The 22,170-nt window shown below is 37.6% G+C and overlaps 1 protein-coding gene and 1 non-coding gene across 2 annotated transcripts; one reads left to right on the top strand and one right to left on the bottom strand.

Annotated features, from left to right (window-relative positions):
* Nucleotides 1-5,926: 5,926 nt before the first annotated feature.
* On the top strand, nucleotides 5,927-8,174 carry LOC149407512 (O-Glycosyl hydrolases family 17 protein). The gene is made up of 3 exons (XM_089614263.1): nucleotides 5,927-6,064; nucleotides 6,153-7,469; nucleotides 7,925-8,174. Exons 1-3 carry the CDS (start codon nucleotides 5,995-5,997, stop codon nucleotides 7,957-7,959), a joined length of 1,422 nt encoding a protein of 473 aa, XP_089470389.1. The 5' UTR covers nucleotides 5,927-5,994; the 3' UTR covers nucleotides 7,960-8,174.
* A 3,120-nt stretch (nucleotides 8,175-11,294) lies between these two features.
* On the bottom strand, nucleotides 11,295-11,366 carry TRNAW-CCA (transfer RNA tryptophan (anticodon CCA)). Its single transcript has one exon. It is a non-coding gene; the product is annotated as a tRNA-Trp (tRNA).
* Nucleotides 11,367-22,170: the final 10,804 nt, after the last annotated feature.

The following is a 22,170-nucleotide window of genomic DNA, read 5'->3' as shown; positions in this document are numbered from 1 at the left end:
TTTTTTGTTTGTTGCAGTTTAATACTCATTCTTTAAAAGTTGCGGGAAAAATGTTCAATGTTACAATATCATTCCAATGTTACTATTTGTTCGTTAAAATGGATGCAAAGACACATGTAAGTTGTTTAAATGAACAAAATTAAAAATAAACTTATTTTTTATGTTAAAAAACAAAAAAAAATTAAAATTCTATATTCTCTCATCTCCTCTCTTTCCTCACCATGAACATGAGCATGTATATTTATATATATGATTTTTTTTTTTGGAAAACTTCATGTTGATAGCATTTTATTTATTATTAATTTTTATTTTTTTTAACGCTGTAGAAAATAAATAATTTTAAATGAAAAATTAAATAAATTGCTTCTAGCGCTTTATTTATTGTTAATTTAATATATTAATTTATTTAAAAACAAAGAGTATTCAAACTTTTTCAGTATTAAAATAAACGAAAATGCGTTAGAGGGGTAGAAATTTTAGGCCAAAGGTAGAGAAAGAACTATTTTTGTAATTTTTTAAATATTATAAAAATATGATGTTTATTTTTTTTTTGCTCATCTTGATGGCTTATATGTGTCTTTCCATCCATTTTAGTTGATAAGTAGTAACGGTGGAAGAATATTGTAACATTGAGTATTTCTCCCGCAATTTTTAAGGAATGAGTATTAAACTGCAACAAATGAAAAATATTTAATATATTTGCCGCCAATAACTCTATAGTATATGTAATCAAACTCTAAGTTGAGAAATGTACGATAAATCCTACAATCGCGAGGAAGTGAATTTATTTTTTTATTCACTGTGCCTCTGACATCCCCAATAAAATCTAATTATACAAGGACTGATATGCGAGCTCAAAATATCAAGATATAATAATTAGAAAGGAAAAATAGTACATTAAAAAGACATAAAATACATATATAAAAACACACCGACAAGAAAGTAGGAGGATTCGAAAGAAATGAAATATAACAAAATGAAGAAGAGAATTGGGTCTTTGTATCTAAAAAAAAAATTTTAGCTTAACCCCTACAAACTAATCGGAAGAAAATAAACCCTAAAAGAAAAGGTTAAAGACTTTTCAAATCCATATACCTGTCCCTTGACCTTATGGTTGATATGAGCATCCTGATCGTTGGGCTTCTTGTCATTTTCTAGTGGCTGCTAGTTAGTTGTCCCACCCTGGAAGGTCATGAAGGCCTCATCAAAATTAAAGCGTAAAAATTCAGCATTTAGTTGGGTCAATAATCAGCTCCATCAATCATCCATCCTCATTAGCAAATTTGCCCATCGCCTCTTTACTTTCTCCCCTTTAGGTTATAGTAAATTTTAGCCTTACACAAAAATGAAAACCGTGTCATTCAGGTGGTGCATTGAAACAATGATGGTGAAATGATACTTGAGATATTTTGGGCGAACTGACCGGGTTGCAACTCAGCTGAACACTAAGATGTTATCAATATTACAAATAATATTGGTAGAAATTTAAGACAAAAGCAAATAAATAAAATAGAACATAAACCGGAAATGAAAAGGAAAAGGAAGAGGTTGGCAACGAAAGTTCGTCGAGGCCTGTTGAACGGTTTCCTTGAAGCTTTTTATTGCCCTCCATAGGTGCGGGAAAAGTTGAGCGAAAGCCTCCTAGGATACAATAATTACAAGACAAGCTTAGTACCACTTGACTTGACTTCAGCGAACTAGAACACATGAGTCAGAACTACCACTGGACTGCAAACAAAGAAACCAATTTCAAAGAAAAGTTATAAATAATGAAACAAGCGACCGGAGAAAAAGCGTACTCCGGGAGCGATGCCGAATTAAAGAAATACCATATTATGGGGAAAAACACATGATGGGGAAGCAATTTTCTTAGCTTTACACCCGTCCCAAGGTATCATTTCTAATACATCTGTGGGGCAAGCTCGGATACATTGAGTACATCCTATACACGTATCATAAATTTTTACGATCCTGGGTAGTCAGAGGGACTGGGGATACAAGAGAGGGATGCACCATACGAAGAGGGATCAAACGAACCCAACCTTACGGACTTTCAATGGCATTCAAGACATTCCAAGACTATAACTCAGTTATATATATTTAATATGACTAATTCTCTTTTAAATATAAATAAAGAGAGTCTTTTGAGAAAGCTTGAACCCATAAATACGACCTTGGCTCATTATTGCCGAGACAATGGTCTACTTCTTCACATTCATCGTGCAATGCATGCAGTTATTGATAGACAGAAGAATCATGTTATACACTTTCGCGTGCTAGTTAACTGGCATTCTCTTGCCGTTAAGGATGCGGTTTCTTTGTTTAATGAAATTTGGAGTATAGTTCTTCATAGGTATAATGATAGGTATAATGTTGTTTCTATAATAGTTTATTTATCGACAACTGCTTTCCAGGGAGAGAGGAAGGCTCAAGGTGTGTTTGTATGAGAGCTCGGGCCTTGCTTTTATAGGCAAAGTAAGCCACGGTTACAGTCTTTAGACCAAGCATTTAGTGGGCGTTTAAGGAGTTTAATGCAGTGGTTACAAACCGTTTAAGCTCAGCCATTAAACGTACCAAAACCGCTCAGCCATTAAACTTCGGTTACATTCGTTAAACCAATGTACTAAATGCACGGTTACACTATGAATTAATTTCCAACATAACACAAAAGTTATTTAAGGAATTAAAACATTTTGTAAGTGAATTTTGCAATAAAAGTTAAGGATTAGCCCAAGCCCGAGACCGAGACATTCCCGAAGCCCGAGCCGGCCCAGCTCGGCTCGACGGCGACGCGCATGTGTGTGCGCGCGCGTGAGGGGTTAAGAGTTAACCCATCCACACTCTCCTCTCTTGCACTTGCTTATCCACTAAAGAAAGAAGATAGTATATATACACTACACAACACACTTACCCAATCCATGTGAGACTCTTGAAATTCACTTTATTTACACATAACAAATGTGTTCTTTAAGCATACTTTGAGCATCAATTTCTCATTCATTATAGTAATGATTTTGGCAAACAAATAATCAATCTTATACATGTCACAACGAGGAATAAGAATACGCAAAAATTAACTAATTCCGATGAGTGGACCCCACTCAAATATTAGTCACAAATCACTCATACACTTTGTTAATAAATACCCTTGTATTAACAATTCTTCCAACAATCCCCCACATGAATGAAATTGTGAGACGACAATTATAAAGACACGACACGACTCAATGTGGTGATAGATTCCACGGTCAATACCAATATAGGATAGGTAGGTAGAGCCTTTGAACCTTCCATCGGAAAGATATGCCATCTTTACTGACTACTCAGTAGACACGATGTCCTTGAACTGTTAGTCGTTTTGTATAAACGATAAACATATGCCCCACTAATATCTCCCTGACACAGGTTCAGTTATCATAGTTATGTTCATTTTGGCCCTGAACATTCGTCCGGTTCTGCAAGAGTTTCTAAAGAAAGCCCAATTAATTCTCTTTCGAAACGGCTCCACTTCTCTCTCACATATGTGATTATTTTATCAAGAGTAATCCCGCATTACTCATTCGAAATCTCAACAATCCAATTTCACAGAATCATTAAAAGCTATAAGTTTAACCTTGTACGGGAATCACTGTTTTAATATGAATAGGATCGGGGGTTTTCCCCCACTGTGACCTCACTTAGCCATTGGCAGCTAGGTTGTCCATTTGAACCAAGCTCTTAGGATCTCCAATCATCATGGTTGGGTTTCCTTTGCCTTGGCTTTATTTGCCATGGGCTTTAGTCCCATTCCTTTAGATGCCTTCTCTACTAGATCTCTATTTAGCCCTTTGGTTAGCGGATCCGCAATGTTCTATTTGGACCTAACATAGTCAATACTTATGACTCCAGACGAGAGAAGTTGTCTAACGGTATTATGTCGTCGACGGATATGCCTAGACTTACCATTATACATCACACTATGTGCTCTACCAATAGCAGATTGGTTATCACAATCTACACATATTGCAGACACGGGTCTAGTCCAATCAGGAATATCTTCCACGAAGTTCCTAAGTCATTCAGCTTCTTCGCCACATTTATCCAACGCAACAAACTCAGATTCCATCATGGATTTAGCTATCACAGTTTGTTTGGAGGATTTCCAAGATATAGCCGCACCTCCCAGAGTGAATACATATCCACTAATGGCTTTAGAATCTTGAATATCAAATATCCAACTCGCATTAGTGTAACCTTCAATGACTTCAAGATATCTTGTATAGTGTAGACCATAATCACGAGCGAATCGTAGATACCCCAATACCATCACGATTGCTTTCCAGTGTTCAACACTTGAATTACTCGTATATTGAGCTAGTCTACTAACAAAGTAGGCCAAATCAGGTCTCGTACAACTCATCAAGTTCATGAGACTGTCTATCACTCTCACATATTCAATTTGTGAGATGCATTCACCTTTATTCTTAGACAAGTGTTGACTTATGTCAATGGGAGTTCTAGAGACTCCAGAATCTTCTTTGCCCAAGACCCAAACCCGAGATCGAGACATTCCTGAAACCCGAGCCGACCCGGCTCGGCTCAGGGGCGGCGCACGTGTGTGTGCCCGCGCGCGCGAAGGGTTAAGAGTTAACCCACCCACACTCTCCTCTCTTGCACTTGCTTATCCACTAAAGAAAGATGATAGTATATATACACTACACAACACACTTACCAAACCCATGTGGGACTCTTGAAATTCACTTTATTTACACACAACAAATGTGTTCCTTAAGCATACTTTGAACATCAATTTCTCATTCATTATAGTAATGATTTTGGCAAACAAATAATCAATCTTATACCCGTCGCAACGAGAAATAAGAATACACAAAAATGAACCAATTCCGATGAGTGGACTCCACTAAAATATTAGGCACAAATCACCTATATACTTGTTAATAAATACTTTTATATTAACAATTCTTCCAACATAAGAAACCATGGAAACTCGACACTGACTCCTTGTAGCGAAGGAGTGAAAACATCACAAAGTCCATAGTGCTGAGAAATGACGATGTTCCCTCTCTGCTACAACAGGCTAATGTATACTTCCATTTATTTAAGGCTAATGTATACTTCCATTTATTATTATTATTATTATTATTATTATTATTATTTTGAGAGACTTTATTATTATTATTACTATTATTGGCCTGGAAGTTGAAAAGCACATTTCCAAGATGATAGCTGAATCAAATGTAAATGTGGACTCTCCTTTGTAATTACATTATTTGGGACCATTTTCACTTGGATCGTTCAATCCAACAAACCAAAGCCTTTTTGTTGCACCTTTTGTAACCAAAACTATATATATTAAATTATTAACATTTTTTTTTGAAAACCTATATGGATTTTTAGTTAAAAACTCTAACATGTAAGATATTTTGAACTTGTGTTTTTCTTTTCGTAAATATATTTTGGACTTGTTAAAAAAAAAATTACAGGCATAAATTAAACTGTTTTTTTTTTTTTTTTTGAAAGGTAGATTAAACTGTTGATGAAATAGTCTATTGCTTTTGTTTTATAACGTTAATGTACGAAAAAAATGGTAACGTTAATATAATAAAATACAATTTCAATGGGAGCGAGTGTGATGATGTAATCCAGCTTTAACTCTAAAAGCAAGAAACAAACAACGTTCAGAAAACCCTCTCTATATTTACGCAACTTTATTGACTCGTCAACAATGACCGTACACGTGGCGAACATCGACCCCGACTATGCAAGTGCAGAGAGATCTCAGAGAGACTCAGGCTCTCTTCTTCTTCAGCATCGTGATGCGCTGAGAAAGTGGGGTCCACGTGGGTCCCATTTCCCTCTCGATCCCAGCAAATATTTGTCGGAGTTCTTTTCCATATATACCCTCCTCTGTCACAATACTCTCACTCTCTCTTCTTCTTCATTGCTCACTCACTCACATTTTCACTCAGAAGAAGAAGAAGAAGAGGAGAAACAATGGACCGTCGCTCAGTGATCTCGTTCCTTCTGATAACACTTGTACTCTCATCCTTCTCCACATTCTCAGGTAATACATACGTTCTCTACATTATATATATAGATACAAGTATATTATCAGCCATTGTTGAGTTGAGTGCGAATGGATAATGTTGCAGAGTCGGCGGGTTCAATCGGAGTGAACTACGGTCGAATAGCGAACGACCTTCCATCGGCGACGAAAGTGGTGGCTCTGCTGAGATCGCAGGGTCTGAACAGAGTGAAGGTCTACGACACAGACCCGGCCGTACTCCACGCAATGTCCGGCACCGGAATCCGAGTCACCGTCGACCTCCCGAACGAGCTCCTCGCCTCCGCCGCAAAACGACAGTCGTTCGCCGACACGTGGGTCGCCCGAAACGTCGAGGCCTACCACCCCAAAACCCTAATCGAAGCCATCGCCGTCGGAAACGAAGTCTTCGTCGACCCGCACAACACCACGGCTTATTTGGTTCCCGCCATGAAGAATCTCCACCGAGCTCTGGTCCAGGCCGGACTAGACGACAAAATCAAGGTCTCGTCCCCTATCGCTCTAAGTGCTCTCCGAAACTCGTACCCGGCTTCGTCCGGATCTTTCCGGAAGGAGCTCGCCGGACCTGTTTTCCGACCAATGCTGGAGTTTCTCCGTCAGACTAAGTCTTACCTGATGGTCAACGCTTATCCGTTCTTCGCGTACGAGTCGAACTCCGACGTGATCCCGATAGAGTACGCGCTCTTCAGAGAGAACCCCGGAGTTCTAGATCCGGCGAACGGGCTGAGATACACGAACCTCTTCGACGCTCAGATCGACGCGGTGTTCGCCGCCATGACGGAGCTGGGATTCTCCGACGTCAACCTCGTGGTGACGGAGACCGGATGGCCTTCCAAGGGAGACGAGAACGAGCTCGGCGCGTCTGTCCAAAATGCCGCGGCGTACAACGGCGGTCTGGTCAAGAGAGTCCTCACCGGCGGTGGGACTCCCCTCCGGCCGAAAGCCGACCTGACGGTGTTCCTCTTCGCTCTCTTCAACGAGAACAAGAAGACCGGACCGTCCTCGGAGAGGAACTACGGGCTGTTCTACCCGAACGGAAAGAAGGTCTACACGGTGGCTTTCACGGAGGAGGGGGCGAAGGATTTCGAGGGAAGTCAAGATCCTCCGGCGGAGTCGGAGAGAGGAGGAAGCTCCGGCGGAGGGGTTTCGAAGAGCTTGACCGGAGCGACGTGGTGCGTGGCGAACGAGAGGGCGGACAAGAAGAAGCTTCAGGAGGCGCTTGACTACGCGTGCGGCGAGGGCGGGGCGGACTGCCGGGAAATTCAGCCGGACGGCGAGTGTTACCATCCCGACACGGTGGAGGCTCACTCTTCGTACGCATTCAATAGCTTCTATCAGAAGTCTTCCCGCCAAATGGGCTCTTGCTTCTTCGGCGGCGCTGCTTACGTCGTCACTCAACCACCCAGTTAGTTTTCTCTTATCTTTCGGCGCACTTTAGTGTTTTCACTCTTATCGTGCGCTGCTTCTTTTTAGTCTTTTTATATATATACATTTTTTTATTTTTGTTCTGTGAGACTAGACTAGACCATATTGGTGTCAGTTGGCTGGCACCACTAGTAGTACTAGTACTTCTAACTCTGGCGTTCTCTACGCTACCGGCGTACGTTAGCTTTTTGCTCCTTATCGTGCGCGGTTTTTTTTTTTTTTTTAAGACAAGATTGGCATGAGTTTCGGAATTTTTACCTTTTTTTTTTTTTAATACGTAGCATGCGTTGATAATAGGGACTAGGCCTAGATTGAGAGTTGAAAAGGGGCATTGGGTCTTGATTCTTTCTGGTATCAATGTCAAGTCAAAGATATTATATTATTTTATATTGCCAATGCTTTGCTGAATTTTTTCTTTATTGCTTATTTTTTCAGAGTTCGGCAAGTGCGAGTTTCCAACGGGATACTGAAAAAGAAGAAACAACATAGCGCACAGTGACGCATTTGGGCTGATCGAAAGATTGTGTAGCTTTAGTAGTAACGTGTTAGATTCATTATATTTGTCAAGTTTTTTGTATGTATTTTTTATAATTGGCGGTTTATTTTTGTTGACTTCAGATAATTAATTAACCACTATTATGTTTGTTGATAATTTCGCATATTAATTTATAGTTATTTCTTCGTACTACTATTTCTCGACGAATTTCCCTAGAGTTTATTTGGGCCTTCAATTTTAACATCACCACAACAAGAACTAACCTTTTGGATTCTAATATGTATGTATATCATTGGCAAATTAGAGTACCTTAAATTTTGTAAGCATAACAATCAAATGGGACATTGACAAATTAGAGTACCTTAAATTTTGTAAGCATAACAATCAAATGGGACATTGACAAATATTTTATCTCGAACTATCATATAAGTGCTTTAGTATTCCACTCGGAAAGTAAAAAAAAACTCCATTTTTACTCATTATTAACAGAGAGGCTTCAATGCTCTGAAGTGAGACAGTTCTTCGTGATCGTTTTGGCCGAATTAAAATGGCCTTTGGAGACGAGATCACTATAATTCAACTATTTAAGACATTTGATTGTTGAATGAAAGTATGATCTCTGTTCGAGATCTTTGTAAGACTGCTGCAAGTTTTGTTTTGTTTAATTAATGATCAATCTGGTTCTACTATTGTATAATATATGTTTAACAATTAAATTTTCTTACGTTTAAAAAATAAATTACTGTTAAATAAATAATATATATTAACCCTGGAGTTGCTGGAGGCGCCGTCACCGCCGCCCCTCCAGGACCCGGCCGTCGCTGTTGCGGTGTGATCCGACCTGGAGGGAGTCTTTAGAGCTTTTCTCCTTTTACTTTTCCAGCTTTTTGCTTGTTTTTTCTTTTCCAGATCTGAGATTTTTCAGATCTTCGTGGCGTATTGTCGACTCAAACTTCGGTGACAGAAGGTCTTCTCTGCCGCTCGCCTCGGGGTTTGGCTTCGATTGGGCTCTTCGCGGAGTCGTTCTTGGACGACGAGAGGTCTGCGCCACCATTCTGCAGCCTGGTTTTGTGTGTAGGTTGAGTTTGATTTGTTTTTGGGTCTTAGTCTTGTTTTGTTTTTTCTTTAGTTTCAGCTTTGTCATTACCGTGTTGTAGTATGTTTTGATATGGAGACGGGTTAACTGTAGTCCAACTTCCCGCTCGGGGAGTTCTGTTAGGGTTTTGTCTATATAGACTGAAGACGTGTCTTTTTCCTGGTCAATGGACTACGATTGGTTGGATCTCTCCACCATCCATAAAGGGATATATGATAGAGCTTGTTGAATTCGCTCTATTTTTATGGTGCATTTTATGCACAAATTGGACTTTTATCTGTATTTGGCGTTAGCGTTAACGTTAGCGTCGATCTTTTCCGATCTAAGTCACTTTTGTTCTTTGGATCAAGAAAGTTTAAAGCCGTATCTGTGAGTGTTATATTCATTTTCTATTAGATGACCCCGAACCCCTCTTCCTCAAAAATACATATATATATATATATGTATATATGTATATATACATATATATATGTATGTATATATATATATATATATATATACACGTGATCTTGGTGACCTAAAACGTCCTCGAATTTTCACCCACCAACTACCTATTAATAAATACACTGAAGCACTCCACTCCCACTATTGACCGGAAATAGGATGCTGAATTCAGTGTTGTAAAAGAAAACAGTAAAATGGTAAATGGTAGGTCCTTTGCTCGTATGATCATATCCATCCATCATCATGCCAATGCAAGTGGTCTAAAAGATACATGTCATCATTGATTTAATTATTGAAGTCTTTATCTCTTGTAATTATATACTAATCGTTTCTCATTTATTGGGGAAGCGCTTTATATACTATATATTTTTATTACATCCAAAGATCTAAGGTGTATGTGAGAAATTAATCAAATGATATACTAGTTAATAGTGAATTTCCAACCATCTACTAATAATATACTTTGACTAAATTTTCACTTACATTTCATGTATGGGAATGAACGCAGGATATATTCACTTTAATAAAGGAAATATAATCAACTCAAAAAAAAAAAAAAAAAAAAAGGAAATATAAAAAGATATATATATTTTTTCCTTTTTAGCTATTTCAATTGATCACCCTTTTACTAAAGGCATATGCAATTGGTAGCCTCAGCTCATAGACGGAAACAAATTTTACAAGATGCACCACCAACAAAAAGTGCATATTAACTATTAATTCTCTTACCAAATGAATTGAACTTTGACAACAAAAAGTGAAAAAAAAAAAAAAACAACAATGATGATACTAGGCTTGTGCTGATCCCATGTGCACAAGGGGCCACAGCCCGAGTGCATAAAGTACGTAATTTAGAGCGTGTCACGTCAATTTGTATTACTACCACGTTATTATGTGTATATAAAAGGGTAAAGACATGCATTATATTGATAATGAATTACTACATCATACTACTTTTTTTCTCATTTAATAATATGGGCATAAACTCTTTAGACATTTTAAGGTGGAGAAGATACAAATGTCCTGTGATATCTTTGATCCAAGGCTTACTTTTTTTTTTTTTTTTTTTTTTTTTTTTTTTTTTCACTATTCCCACGAAGTAGCAAAAGTACTTGAGTCCATTTAGATACATGGCGAGAGAGCAAGTATTGTTCCGAGAGATGCTATAAATAATTGACGTCAATTAGGTGGCAATACATATGCTGTCGTGTCGGTGTGTGTGTGTGTGTGTATAATATATATACATATTTAGTGTGTGTGTGTGTTTGTTGTGCATATAATGGGGTTGAGTTGCAGAAAAGATTCTCCTTGCCTTCTTCTTTCTTCTATGGTCCTTGCTTGACTTTTGCCGTGCATTCACATGATGGTATAATTTAATTATTATTGCTTCTTTCAATTCCCTTTTATTTATTATACATACGAAAATGGAATGCCGGTTTTCCAATGTGTATATCACAATGCACACAATCACATGCCACATTATTGTTCTTTGCATTTTCAATATATATTTTACTATTACTATATAGTTTCTTACATTGTCCATATCACAGAGTCCCAAACTATGCTCAGAGAATTCTTGTGCTCATTGACTATATGTGAAATCTGTCGTCAACAGCAAGCCGATAGGAAGAAAAACAAATATTACTCCACAAGGTTACAAAAATTTACATTTTTGTTTCTCGTTCAAATTAACATGTGAACAGTATTGCATCTTTGTTCTTATTCGAATACGTTCATGTGAAAATGAAAAACATTGAAGTGGTGGGAATTGAACCCGACGTGAATCGAACACGCAACCTTCTGATCTGGAGTCAGACGCGCTACCATTGCGCCACGGATCCACTTGATGGCAATATCTACTAATGTTTTTATTTGGATTAATAATTAAAATTACACGCACAATGGTTAGTGCGTGTTTTGAGATGCCAAAGTATTGTCAAATTTGAAATTAAATGTTTTGCATGTTTTCTTTAATTCATATTTTTCTTAACTATTGAAGTCTAAGCTCAATATATATATATATATATATATATATATATATATATATAATGTAATCTTAAATTGAAACTTAGTTTATAAACATGTATTTTATTTTATATATTTTTAAATTATTTTCCATAACATTTTAATTTTTAAAAAATTATGTAGATGTATAATCCCAAATCAACCCAAAGATAATTACGAAAGATGGATTAGTGGGTCCTATGAAAATATGTAAGCAAATTTGAAATTTATTGATATAGATGTCATTTTTTTTTTGAAACGATATTGATATAGATGTCATTAAATCATGAATTTGTTTCCAAAACAAATTATTTATTTACATATACATCTATGGAGTCATCAATACATTTATTATAATCATGCTTTTGCTTAATTTTAGATAAATATTTAATTTTACTAATAATGATATCCAAATCCTTTTATCATATCATTCAACCAACAATTTCTCTTTTACTTTTTTTTTTTCTCACAGATCTTCTCTTTAACTGAAGCATGAGTGTACGTCGTTTTCAACTTAAGAGACTTTATTGATATGGGCTCATGGCTCATACTGAAATTTGGTTCCTTCCCCATTAAACAGTTTGTGTAAGACCAAAAACTGCATGTAATAACATATTCTTTTAAAACTAATCTTAAAAATAGCATGTTTAAATTTTTTATCACAAAAATAGGTGTTTTTCAAATTGTAAACAATCATTTAAAAAAAAACTTGTTTACTCTGTCCCTATGTAGATTTGTTTTCTTGTTTAAAATTTCATTTATAACAAACAATCTCAAATACTGCTTATTGATTGAAAATTACTATTTTTGAAATTTTATAAAAAAAAAAAACTTTTTTTACAATGTTACACATTGAAAATACAAATTTTTTTATATATATTTTTTTCTTTTCCGTAGAAGGATACGATGAAAATAATGTTACACATATTTATGTGTTTTTAAAGCATAAATATGTTTTTTGAATGACAAAAGGTATAAATGTGTTTTTTAAGCGTTTTAAGAAGTTGTTTTTCCCTTACTACATGATATTTTAAGGATATAAAGCCCAAAAAAATAAAGTCTTAAAAATGGCTCTTCGCAAAATATTCATATCTCCAATTCTAACCAGTGAAGAAGTTAAAAACACTAGTTGAGGAGGAGCTAATATATATATATATATATATATATATATATATATATATATATATAGAGAGAGAGAGAGAGAGAGAGAGAGAGAGAGAGAGAGAGAGAGAGAGAGAGATTATGGGTAATAATGAAATAATACTATTTTAATTTCATAGTATTCAAATATTTTTAAACGAGTTCTATAAAAAAAATTAGGGTTAAAAATACTAAATTAGCTATAAATATCATTTTTTGGTCTATTAGGTAAATAGCCATATTTACAGTTTGACATTGTTAAATAACCAACGTTTAGTAAATCTTAGGTAAATAATCACTCCCATATATTTACAGGCGTAAATCTTGCGTAAATAGACAATTCCATTTATTAGGATACATCATCTTTATGGTTATTTACCTAAGATTTACGAAACTTTTGCTATATAACAATTCCAAACGTTTAGTCGACTATTTACCTAACTTTTTGCATTTTTTTTATTTAAATGAATTTTAGGAAATATAAAAATAAAAAATTGAGATTGAGGGTTATGTGTTGTGATAAGTGCGTTTTATTTGCGTTAAACTCTTATTTTTCAGCTTAAATTTGGTTCTCGAGTGACTTTTAATGTGTTAATGTGTTTGTGAGTGATTTTCAGGTTGAGAGAGTATTTTGGTCTTAAGGATGTAATCCGAGTAATTCAAGATGATTCAGACACGTTTGGGCAATTCAGAGCGAAACAAGAAATATGACGTCATCTTCTGCACGATTTTGAGATTTTGAATTGAATATTTTGGATGATCTAGTTTCATATTTGAATAGAGCTTTCTCTTAGCTTTTCAACACATGTTTATTTGCGAAAATCGGACATCGGACCAAGAGGTTATAGCTCATTCAAAATCATTGCGCAACTGTCCACTTTTTTTAGGGCAAAAAACGTTGTTTTAGTTAATTACTTGATTTTTAAGCTTTTTTGAGCCTTTGAATCTCATCCAAAGGCTCATATTGCTCCGAAAAAAACACCCCTAAGCCTATTTAAAGGGTCCTTGTAACCTCAAAACATTCATTCACACATCTTAGATTTTATTTTAGGTTTTTATTAGTTGTTTGAGTAGTTGGGACATAAGAGGAAACCGGAGAAGAAGATCACCGCTCGTCAACGACAGACAACCGCGATTCAGAGTTTTTCCTTCTAATCTTATTCCTTCGAACTCTCTTTTATTTATGTTTTATTTTGATATAATTTTTATGGAGTTTGTTTATTTAGTTTATGTTCTGTTACTCTCGTCGCTTACGAGTGATGGCCTAGCTTTGCTTGAATATGGTTTGGATTCATAATTATTTAATTGAAGTATTTTTTATGTCCATCTTCTCTATCGCTTAAATTAATTTCGTGTTTAATGCTTGTCTGAAATTAGCTAGCTCGTTCATGATTTTTAGAATTCTTTAGTTGCTCGAGAGAGAATTACATAATCGTGGATAAAGATTAGTTCACCATAATACATTCCTAAGCTAGAGATAGTTAGGCTGCTATGGAGTCATGTGTACACTCTTGTTTGTAATGCTTATCATATTTTTAGGGTTTGAGGTCCTCGGTATTGATATAGGTTGTTAGATGCTAGAGAGAGATTTAACGATAATATTAAGTGAGTGTGATTAGTGAATAGAGGGAATAAAAAATCGTGCGTAGTTCTAGGAATTCCAACCATAGGAGAGTTTTGCCAAACCGTTGTAATTGCCTTCTACTCATCCGTTCACCCATGCTAATTTTCTTGTTTATTTATTTTCTGCAAATTAGTTAATAATCATCTTCTTCTACTTGAGTTCAATTCATTGCTAACTAGTTAAGATTTGGTTAATCATAGTTCTCGTGGGATCGACTCGTTCTTATGACTTAACTACTTGAGTGAGTACGTGCACTTGCATACGAAAATATCGCACAAGTTGTATCATAACTTCACACCCTAATATATGCAAATCTGGCTTATGGCTTAAACTAGTTAGAAAATGACCTAAAATCATATACTTTTTAATGAACAAAAGGTCAAATATCACTACAACAAATACAGTTTTTTGGTGCGGATGACTTTTGGGTGCGACTTTTCGCTCCTAAGAGTCGCACCCAAAACTACTTTCGGGTGCGAATTTTCGCACCCAAAAGTCACTAAAGTCGCACAAAAAATTTCACTGATTTTTTTAATTTTGGGTGAGAAAAGTCGCAAACAAAAGTTAATCATACCTGTGTTTGTCGCACCCAAAAGTCCAAAACATTTGGTCTAAAAATTTAGCGGGATTTTGTTCCCTCTTATTTGTTTTCACCAACACGAGTGAAAGAAAGAATCGGGAAAGGAAAAAAGAAAGAAGAAAAGAAAAGAAAAGCAAGAAAGAAAGGAAAGGAAAGAAAGAAGAGAGAAAGGGAAAGAGAGAGACCGAGAGAATGAGAGAGAGAGCCGAGAGAATGAGAGAGAGAGCCGAGAGAAGAGTATCGGCCGATACATCTCCTTCATTTCATCTTCTTCGTCTTCACGTAGCTCAGTTCCTCGCGCACCAACCGAGCTCCACCACGCGCCTCGACCGAGCAAAGCGCCACCGCCGCGAGCTCGCCGTGGCCGCCGCCCGAGAAAGAACGCCGGAGGAAGAGAGAGTAACCCCCGAGAAGAGTGAATCTCACAAAGATTAGGTAAGAAATTAAACTTGAGATGGATTTTAGGATTAGGTTTTGGAATTGATTTTAGGGTTTTTGGATTCTTCGTTTGGTGAAATTGATTGACTTTTGATGATTGATTGTTTAAACTTGGTTGTGATGATTAGAACTCGGATTCATGGATTGAAATTGTTGTTTGGTTTTTCCTTGAAATTTTTGGCCGAAAATTAGGTTTGTTCATTTGAAATTTGGGGTTTTTGATTTGGACGTGCTTTGATGATTCTCGGATTGCAATTATGCTCAAAATTGTGTTTACAATGGATCGTTTTTGGATATTTGGACATTTGATTTTGATTTTTGAGTTTGACCGAAGTCGTGAGCTTCAGCGGAAGCAAGTCCGCGGACGAAGTCATCCTCATCGAGACCACCGTGAAAGAAACATAAGGAAGACATGCGAGTCTCTGGCCGACCACATGCTCGACAAGATTCGCACTTCCTTCCTTGCTTACGAAGGACTCGGCGTGCACCCCAGTCCTGAATCTGAAGCCACCACTAAATTGGGCTTTGATTTCGACGCGGAATTGCCTGAGGAAGTCACGTCCGTGATCCTCACCTGCCTCAAGAGCCCTCCCCAGTTGCTTCAAGCCATCACTGCTCACACCTTCAGGTTGAATTCTGTGATATTTGGATATTTGGATATTTCATGTTCTTTCATGTCTTTGAGTATGTGTGTGTGTGTATTTACTGTGTGCTCTAATAATTTTTTTAAATTGTAGATTCTCTGCTCCACACACAGATCCGGTTCTTAGCCTTTGTGTGTTCTGTTTGTGTGGGTCTGTGATAGTCTCCGATCAAACACGACCACGACAGTCTCCGAGCTACGATCGCAAGGCTGAAGCAGCAACAAAGCGAGTCTCAGAGGCAAATCGAGTCCGTGGAGTCAAATCGATTATATAATTAAGTAAGTATTCTGTCTCTCAATGACAAGGGAATGATGGTAATATGCTGTATTGATGATGAAGTAAGTAAGTAAGCTCTACCGCCAAATTTTTGGGTGCGATTTTTCGCACCCGATATTTTCCCCCGCCTTTTCAACTATGTTTTGTGTAAAGTTGGGTGCGAAAAGTCGCACTTAAATGTCGCACCCACGACCTTTAGGTGCGGACTTTAGGGTGCGAAAAAGTCGCACCCAAAGGTATCACTGGGTGCGAAAATTGACTTTCAGGTGCGAAAAAAATCGCACTTGTTGCTATTTTTTGTACTAGTGTATTTTTCTTGCCCATAATTAAAGCCTCAAATTTTAGAAAAAACAAGCCTGAAATTTTTTTTTATAAATAAATTACTATGTTTAAAGCTCAATTTTAGGCCATTGGTTGTAACGAACGTCCCCTTATAATTATAGTTAGGCAATGGCCTAAAATAAAATCGATTTGAAATCAAAAGAAATCAAATAAAAACTTTACAGACGAGATAGTCGAATTTTGCTGAGGCAAACCTTAATGGTTGTTCCTGTTCCTGAGAGTCTTGTGGAGGCTATTCAATACTTCTTTGAGAAACTTTGTGATTAGTCTCACCATTTTTGTTCGATTTTTGGAAGCTCCAAAATCAAAATTCTATCTCCGCTCCTACGTTTTTTCCCCTTCGTTTGATTTTAATTTTTATTCCTTTAATATAATTTATTACGAAGAAGATGAAAGAATATTATGGACATTCATTTACAATTCACAAGCTTCTATTGCAACCCAGAAGCACCGAGGAAGTTGAATTCCATGATCTTGATTCATATATCTGATATGTGTAGGAATAAAGTGGAGATTATGGATAATAAACAGTATTTATTATCGTATGAGCAGCTGATTTTTGGAAAAGATTTGAGTGGGGTTCACTCAATGGAATTGGATAATTCCAGGGTATTATTATTCCTTATGGAATGGGGTATAATATTGGTTATAAGTTCGCCAAAATTGGAGCTGTAATGAATGAGAAATTGATGCTAAAAGTGTGCTTTAAGAAACACATTAATTGTGTAAACATTAGTTGTTTAGGAAGTGAAATACAAGAGTCTTACATTGAGTGAGAATGGACAAATGAGTAAGCTTATATATGCAATTTGTGCCAAAGGGTTTGAGTTCCCAAGGGTGACCTAGTTTTGTAGATGAGCAAGGACTTAGGGAAGCCCAAGTCCACCACACACGCGCGCCGCCGCCGTCCGTCCGGTCGGTCATGCCGTGCCGTGCCGAGCCGATCCGGGCTCGAGCTCGTTTGTGGTAATCCTTATCTTTTTATTGAAATTTCACTTCATAAAATTTAACTCCACAAATAACTTATTTTGTTATGATGGGAATTAATGATGTACCATGCATTGAATGGCACATTTTTGGCATACAAATAAAAACTCCTGAACTTTGTAATGGTATTAAAATGCATTAAGTCTGTACGGTTTTTTGCATTAAGGCTGGAGCATTAAGTTAGGCGTTTTTGCTTTAAGGATGGAGCATTAAGTTGGACGGTTTGGCATTAAGGTTGGAGAATTAAGACTGAACGGTTTTGATTTAAACATTGTAACCGTAGGTGGGTTTAGCCTATAAAAGGGAGGCTCCTTCTCTCATTCGAACACACCTCAAATCCGTGTTATCTCTTCTTTCCTCTCCTCCATAAATTGCTTTGTGTTCTTTGTAGTCGGGTTTAGTTCGCCGGAGAAGTTCTTTTGGTCCAAAGCTCTTCTCATTTCGGCGTTGTATCATGGGAGGTAAATTGCTCGTCGATTTTCCAGCACCCTGGGAGAGCAATATTTCTTTAAGGAAACCGTCGAATAGTCCTCGACGTTTTTTCTTTTTTTCTTTATTTCCATCATTCTCTTGTTCTACCGTGTTGTTGTCTATTATTTTTTATTTCAACCATATTGTTTTATGTTAGGGTAATTTAGCAAAATAGTCAACTCAAACGTTAGAAATTGCTAAATAGCCAATTTTTTGTAAATATTAGATAAATAGCCCTCAGATTTTAATGGTACGGCTGAGTTTACAAAATTGTCCCAAATTCATTCCCGTCCAAACAGACTTTTTAATAATATTTAATTAATAAAAAGTAAATCTGGAATTGAATGCGCGAATCAAGGGCATTAACTTTCAAATTGATAACCGCATGCATAGAGCCATAATCGGTTCATTTCCCCATATTTGGAAAAAGAAAAAAAAGGGGGTTCCCGAAAAAGCGGATGTTCATCTTTCTGCCCCGACGAGGAAATCCGTTCATCTTCCCTGGCGAGCATCTTCAGTTGCCGAAATTAGAAGAAGTGTGCTTATTTAAATTAGTATTTACTTCATTTCGATAGAGATTTACCCACAAAAAGAAAAAGAAAAAAGAATGAGCTTTTTAGAAACGAGTATTGAATGGACGCCGATATTGGGTTCATCTTCTTCATCTGTGTATTTACGAAGATTAAACATAAGTGAGTTTACACAGACTTACACGTATTTACTGCAGAAATTGTCAAGTCAACAAAGTTGTTAAATCTTGTAGACAAGATTAGGGGGTTTCGGGTTATATATGGCTTGATGTGTAAATAATGATAATATGTTTGCATGTATATGTCAATGATTTAGGTATGAAGTTGGTCATGAATATGATGTCTAGGTATTTTACATAATTTTGTTTCTACGTATTTACTTCGGAAATTGTCAAGTAAAAAAATTATTAAATTGGAATATTAACACGTATTTACTGCAAACGTGGTTAATAGGGCTCAACCACGATGGCGAGAACGAAAACAGCTGCCTTAAAAAATAAGGCGCTCACAATAACGACGACAATAAATATACGTAAATAAAAGGGTAATTTAACGTAAACCTGTGCGAAAACGGCCGAGATATTCAAAAAAAGAAAGAACCCCACCTGATTCAATCAAAGAAAACCTAGCCATGGTGTGGATCGGTGCAATTTCCAGAAGTTTGAATGAAACAGAATGAGCGCTTCAAATTAAATAAGAATAAACAACTATTAAGGAAATAAAACTAATAAGTAAACAAATATAAGATTCGACTATATAAGAATCAGATAATATTTCAGTTGCTAATTTTTGTAAAAAAATAAATAAATACGACAAATATATATATATATATATATATATATATATATATATGGAAATCTAATAAAGGAATAAATAACCCACGTATATTACAATTGCTTAAAATAAGGATCCGAAATAACCACCGAAATTTTGTTAACACTGATTTTTGGGAAATTTGAAAAATTCAAAATTTAAAAATTTTCAGATTCAAATGATAAAAGGACACGCTCTGGAATTGAAAACAAATATGATTTGTCCACGTCATCGTAGTGGCTATTTACCTAATATTTATAAAACCTTGGCTGTTTAGCAATTGCCAACGTTTTAATTGGCTATTTCGCTAGTTTTTTTATTTTATTTTATTATTTTTTCGACCAAGTTTGTCTATCTTTCCCGAAAAAAATAAATATTTTTACGTAATATTTCTAACAATATGGTTATATTTAAAGCTATTGAAAATAAATTAACTCTCTTTTTTGTTGGTGTTCTCTTTTTTGTTTGTTTCTTCAATTCTGGAAATCAATTTATGTAACAACGATTTTTTCCCCAAAAAACACGACAGATCCAAGTTTCTCCATTTTCGTCGTTTCCAACCCTCCATTTTGACTCTCCTTTATTATAGTACATTAGCAGCTTTTTAATATTCAATGCAACGTACGTGCTATCTAATCATCAATTGGAAAATAATAAAACGCCCGACCAACAAAACTCAGCGACATCGCGCACCATAAAATAACGCTTTTAAATGTATTCTTAATAGAATATCGTCATGTATAGTACGTCTATGTTGTTACCACTAAAAGAAAAATGGGTTTTAATGACATGTAAATAATGTCGTGAAAAATATTTTACGACATTTTTTCACTTGTCATTGAATGAGGTGCTGGAAAAAGTTCTTAACTTTTAGTGACATTTTTTAAATGTCATAGTTGGTGTTGTAAATTTATTTCTGATGACATTTTAAAAATTTCATCTTACATGTCTTATTTAATTATATCGAGCTTATTTACAATAAATTTACAAGTGTTGTTCTTAATTAAAATTGCCACTTTTTTTTTAAAATATAAATCATCACTTTTTATCATCGATTACGTTTCACCAATATGAATACTTATAAACGGATTACTTAATTAAAAAATAATCATTATGTATTACATTGAGTACATTATATATACAAGACAGTTTGCTAGACGTTAGAAGAGATCCTAAACGCATAATGGTTATTATTCCTAAACTCAAACAAATCAAAGTATTGGGACAACAAAAACTCTTTTATTATGTTATCATATGCTACAGCTCTAATTCTTCGTTTCTATCATCTTCATCTGCATCTCCATTTCGCCTTCTTCTTCTTTGCTATCGTTGGTGTAATATGCACGGGAATCACCTTGGTACTTGTTAATGCCTGAAAATGGATCAACACGAGAACCGGTCCGCGGTTCGGTCTAGGGCCGGACCCTATGACCGCGCGGTGGTCGAACGGAGAAGTTGTCCCAACACTCGTACCTTCGCCGTACCGGAAAAGGGTTTCCGACGACTCGTCACCTGAGAAAAGAGAGAAAAGCGAACTAAAGGACCGCGGAGGGGTTTCCTCCGGCGGGCACTCCGACGCTCAACATTAGTCTAGGTGACGTGTTTTGAGTTCTAGAGAGAAAAGCAGAGGTTTTTGTGAGTGTGAGAGCTTACCTCCAAATGAGGAATCTGGAGGTATTTATAGGATTTTGAATGTGAAAAGTTATGGAAACTTGACGGAGGGATCCTCTGGTTTTGTGAGCTTTACCGGAGGGATCTTCCGGTTTTGTGAGCTTTACTCGAGGGATCCTCAGGTTTTGTGAGCTTTACAGGAGGGAACCTCAGGTTTTGTGAGCTTTACCGGAGGGAACCTCAGGTTTTGTGAGTTTTACCAGGGCTGGGATTGCCTTCACAACTTTTGGGTTGGACTTCTTTCTGGAGGTCGAACCTGGCCTGGAGGTCGAGCTCGCTTGGAGGTCGAGCTCGCCCGGGGGGTCGAGCTCGCCTGGAGGTCGAGCTCGCTTGGAGGTCGAGCTCGCCTAGAGGTCGTCTGCCTGGAGGTTGAGCTCGCCTGGAGGTCGAGCTCGCTTGGAGGTCGAGCTCGCCTGGAGGTCGTCTGCCTGGAGGTCGAGCTCGCCTGGGGGGTCAAGCTCGCTTGGGGGGTCTAACTCGCCTGGGGTCGAGCTCCTCTAGAGGCCAAGCCCGACTGGATGCCGAGATCGCTTGGAGGTCGAGCTCGCCTGGGGTCGAGCTCCTCTGGAGGCCAAGCCCGTCTGGATGCCGAGATCGCTTGAAGGTCGAGCTCGCCCGGGGGGTCGAGCTCGCCTAGGGTCGAGCTCGCCTGGGGGTCGAGCTCATATGGAGGCCAAGATCGCTTGGAGGTTGAGCTCGCCTGGTGGGTCGAGCTCGCCTGGGGGGTCGAGCTCGCCTGGGGTCGAGCTCACTTGGAGGCCGAGATCGCTCGGTGGTCGAGCTCGTACGGGGGGGTCGAGCTCGCCCGGGGGGTCGAGCTCGCCTTGGAGGTCGAGCTCGCCTGGGCGGTCGAGCTCGCCTGGGGCCAAGACCGCTTGGAGGTCGAGCTCGCCTGGGGTCGAGCTCGTCTGGGGGGTCGAGCTCGCCCTGGAGGTCGAGCTCGCGTGGGGTCGAGCTCGTCTGGAGGCCAAGCCTGCTTGGATGCCGAGATCGCTTGGAGGTCGAGCTCGCCCGGGGGGTCGAGCTCGCCTGGGGTCGAGCTCGCCTGGGGGTCGAGCTCGCCTGGGGTCCGAGCTCGCCTGGGGGTCTAGCTCGCATGGAGGTCGAGTTCGCCAGGAGGTCGAG

This window comes from Urtica dioica, chromosome 1 (genome assembly GCF_054948205.1).
Source record: "Urtica dioica subsp. dioica isolate 48M chromosome 1, U.dioica_male_clone48M_v1_H2, whole genome shotgun sequence".
NCBI classification, from domain to species: Eukaryota; Viridiplantae; Streptophyta; class Magnoliopsida; order Rosales; family Urticaceae; genus Urtica; species Urtica dioica.
The sequence above is the reverse complement of the archived record's forward strand: the minus strand, read 5'-3'. Positions and strand labels throughout refer to the sequence as shown.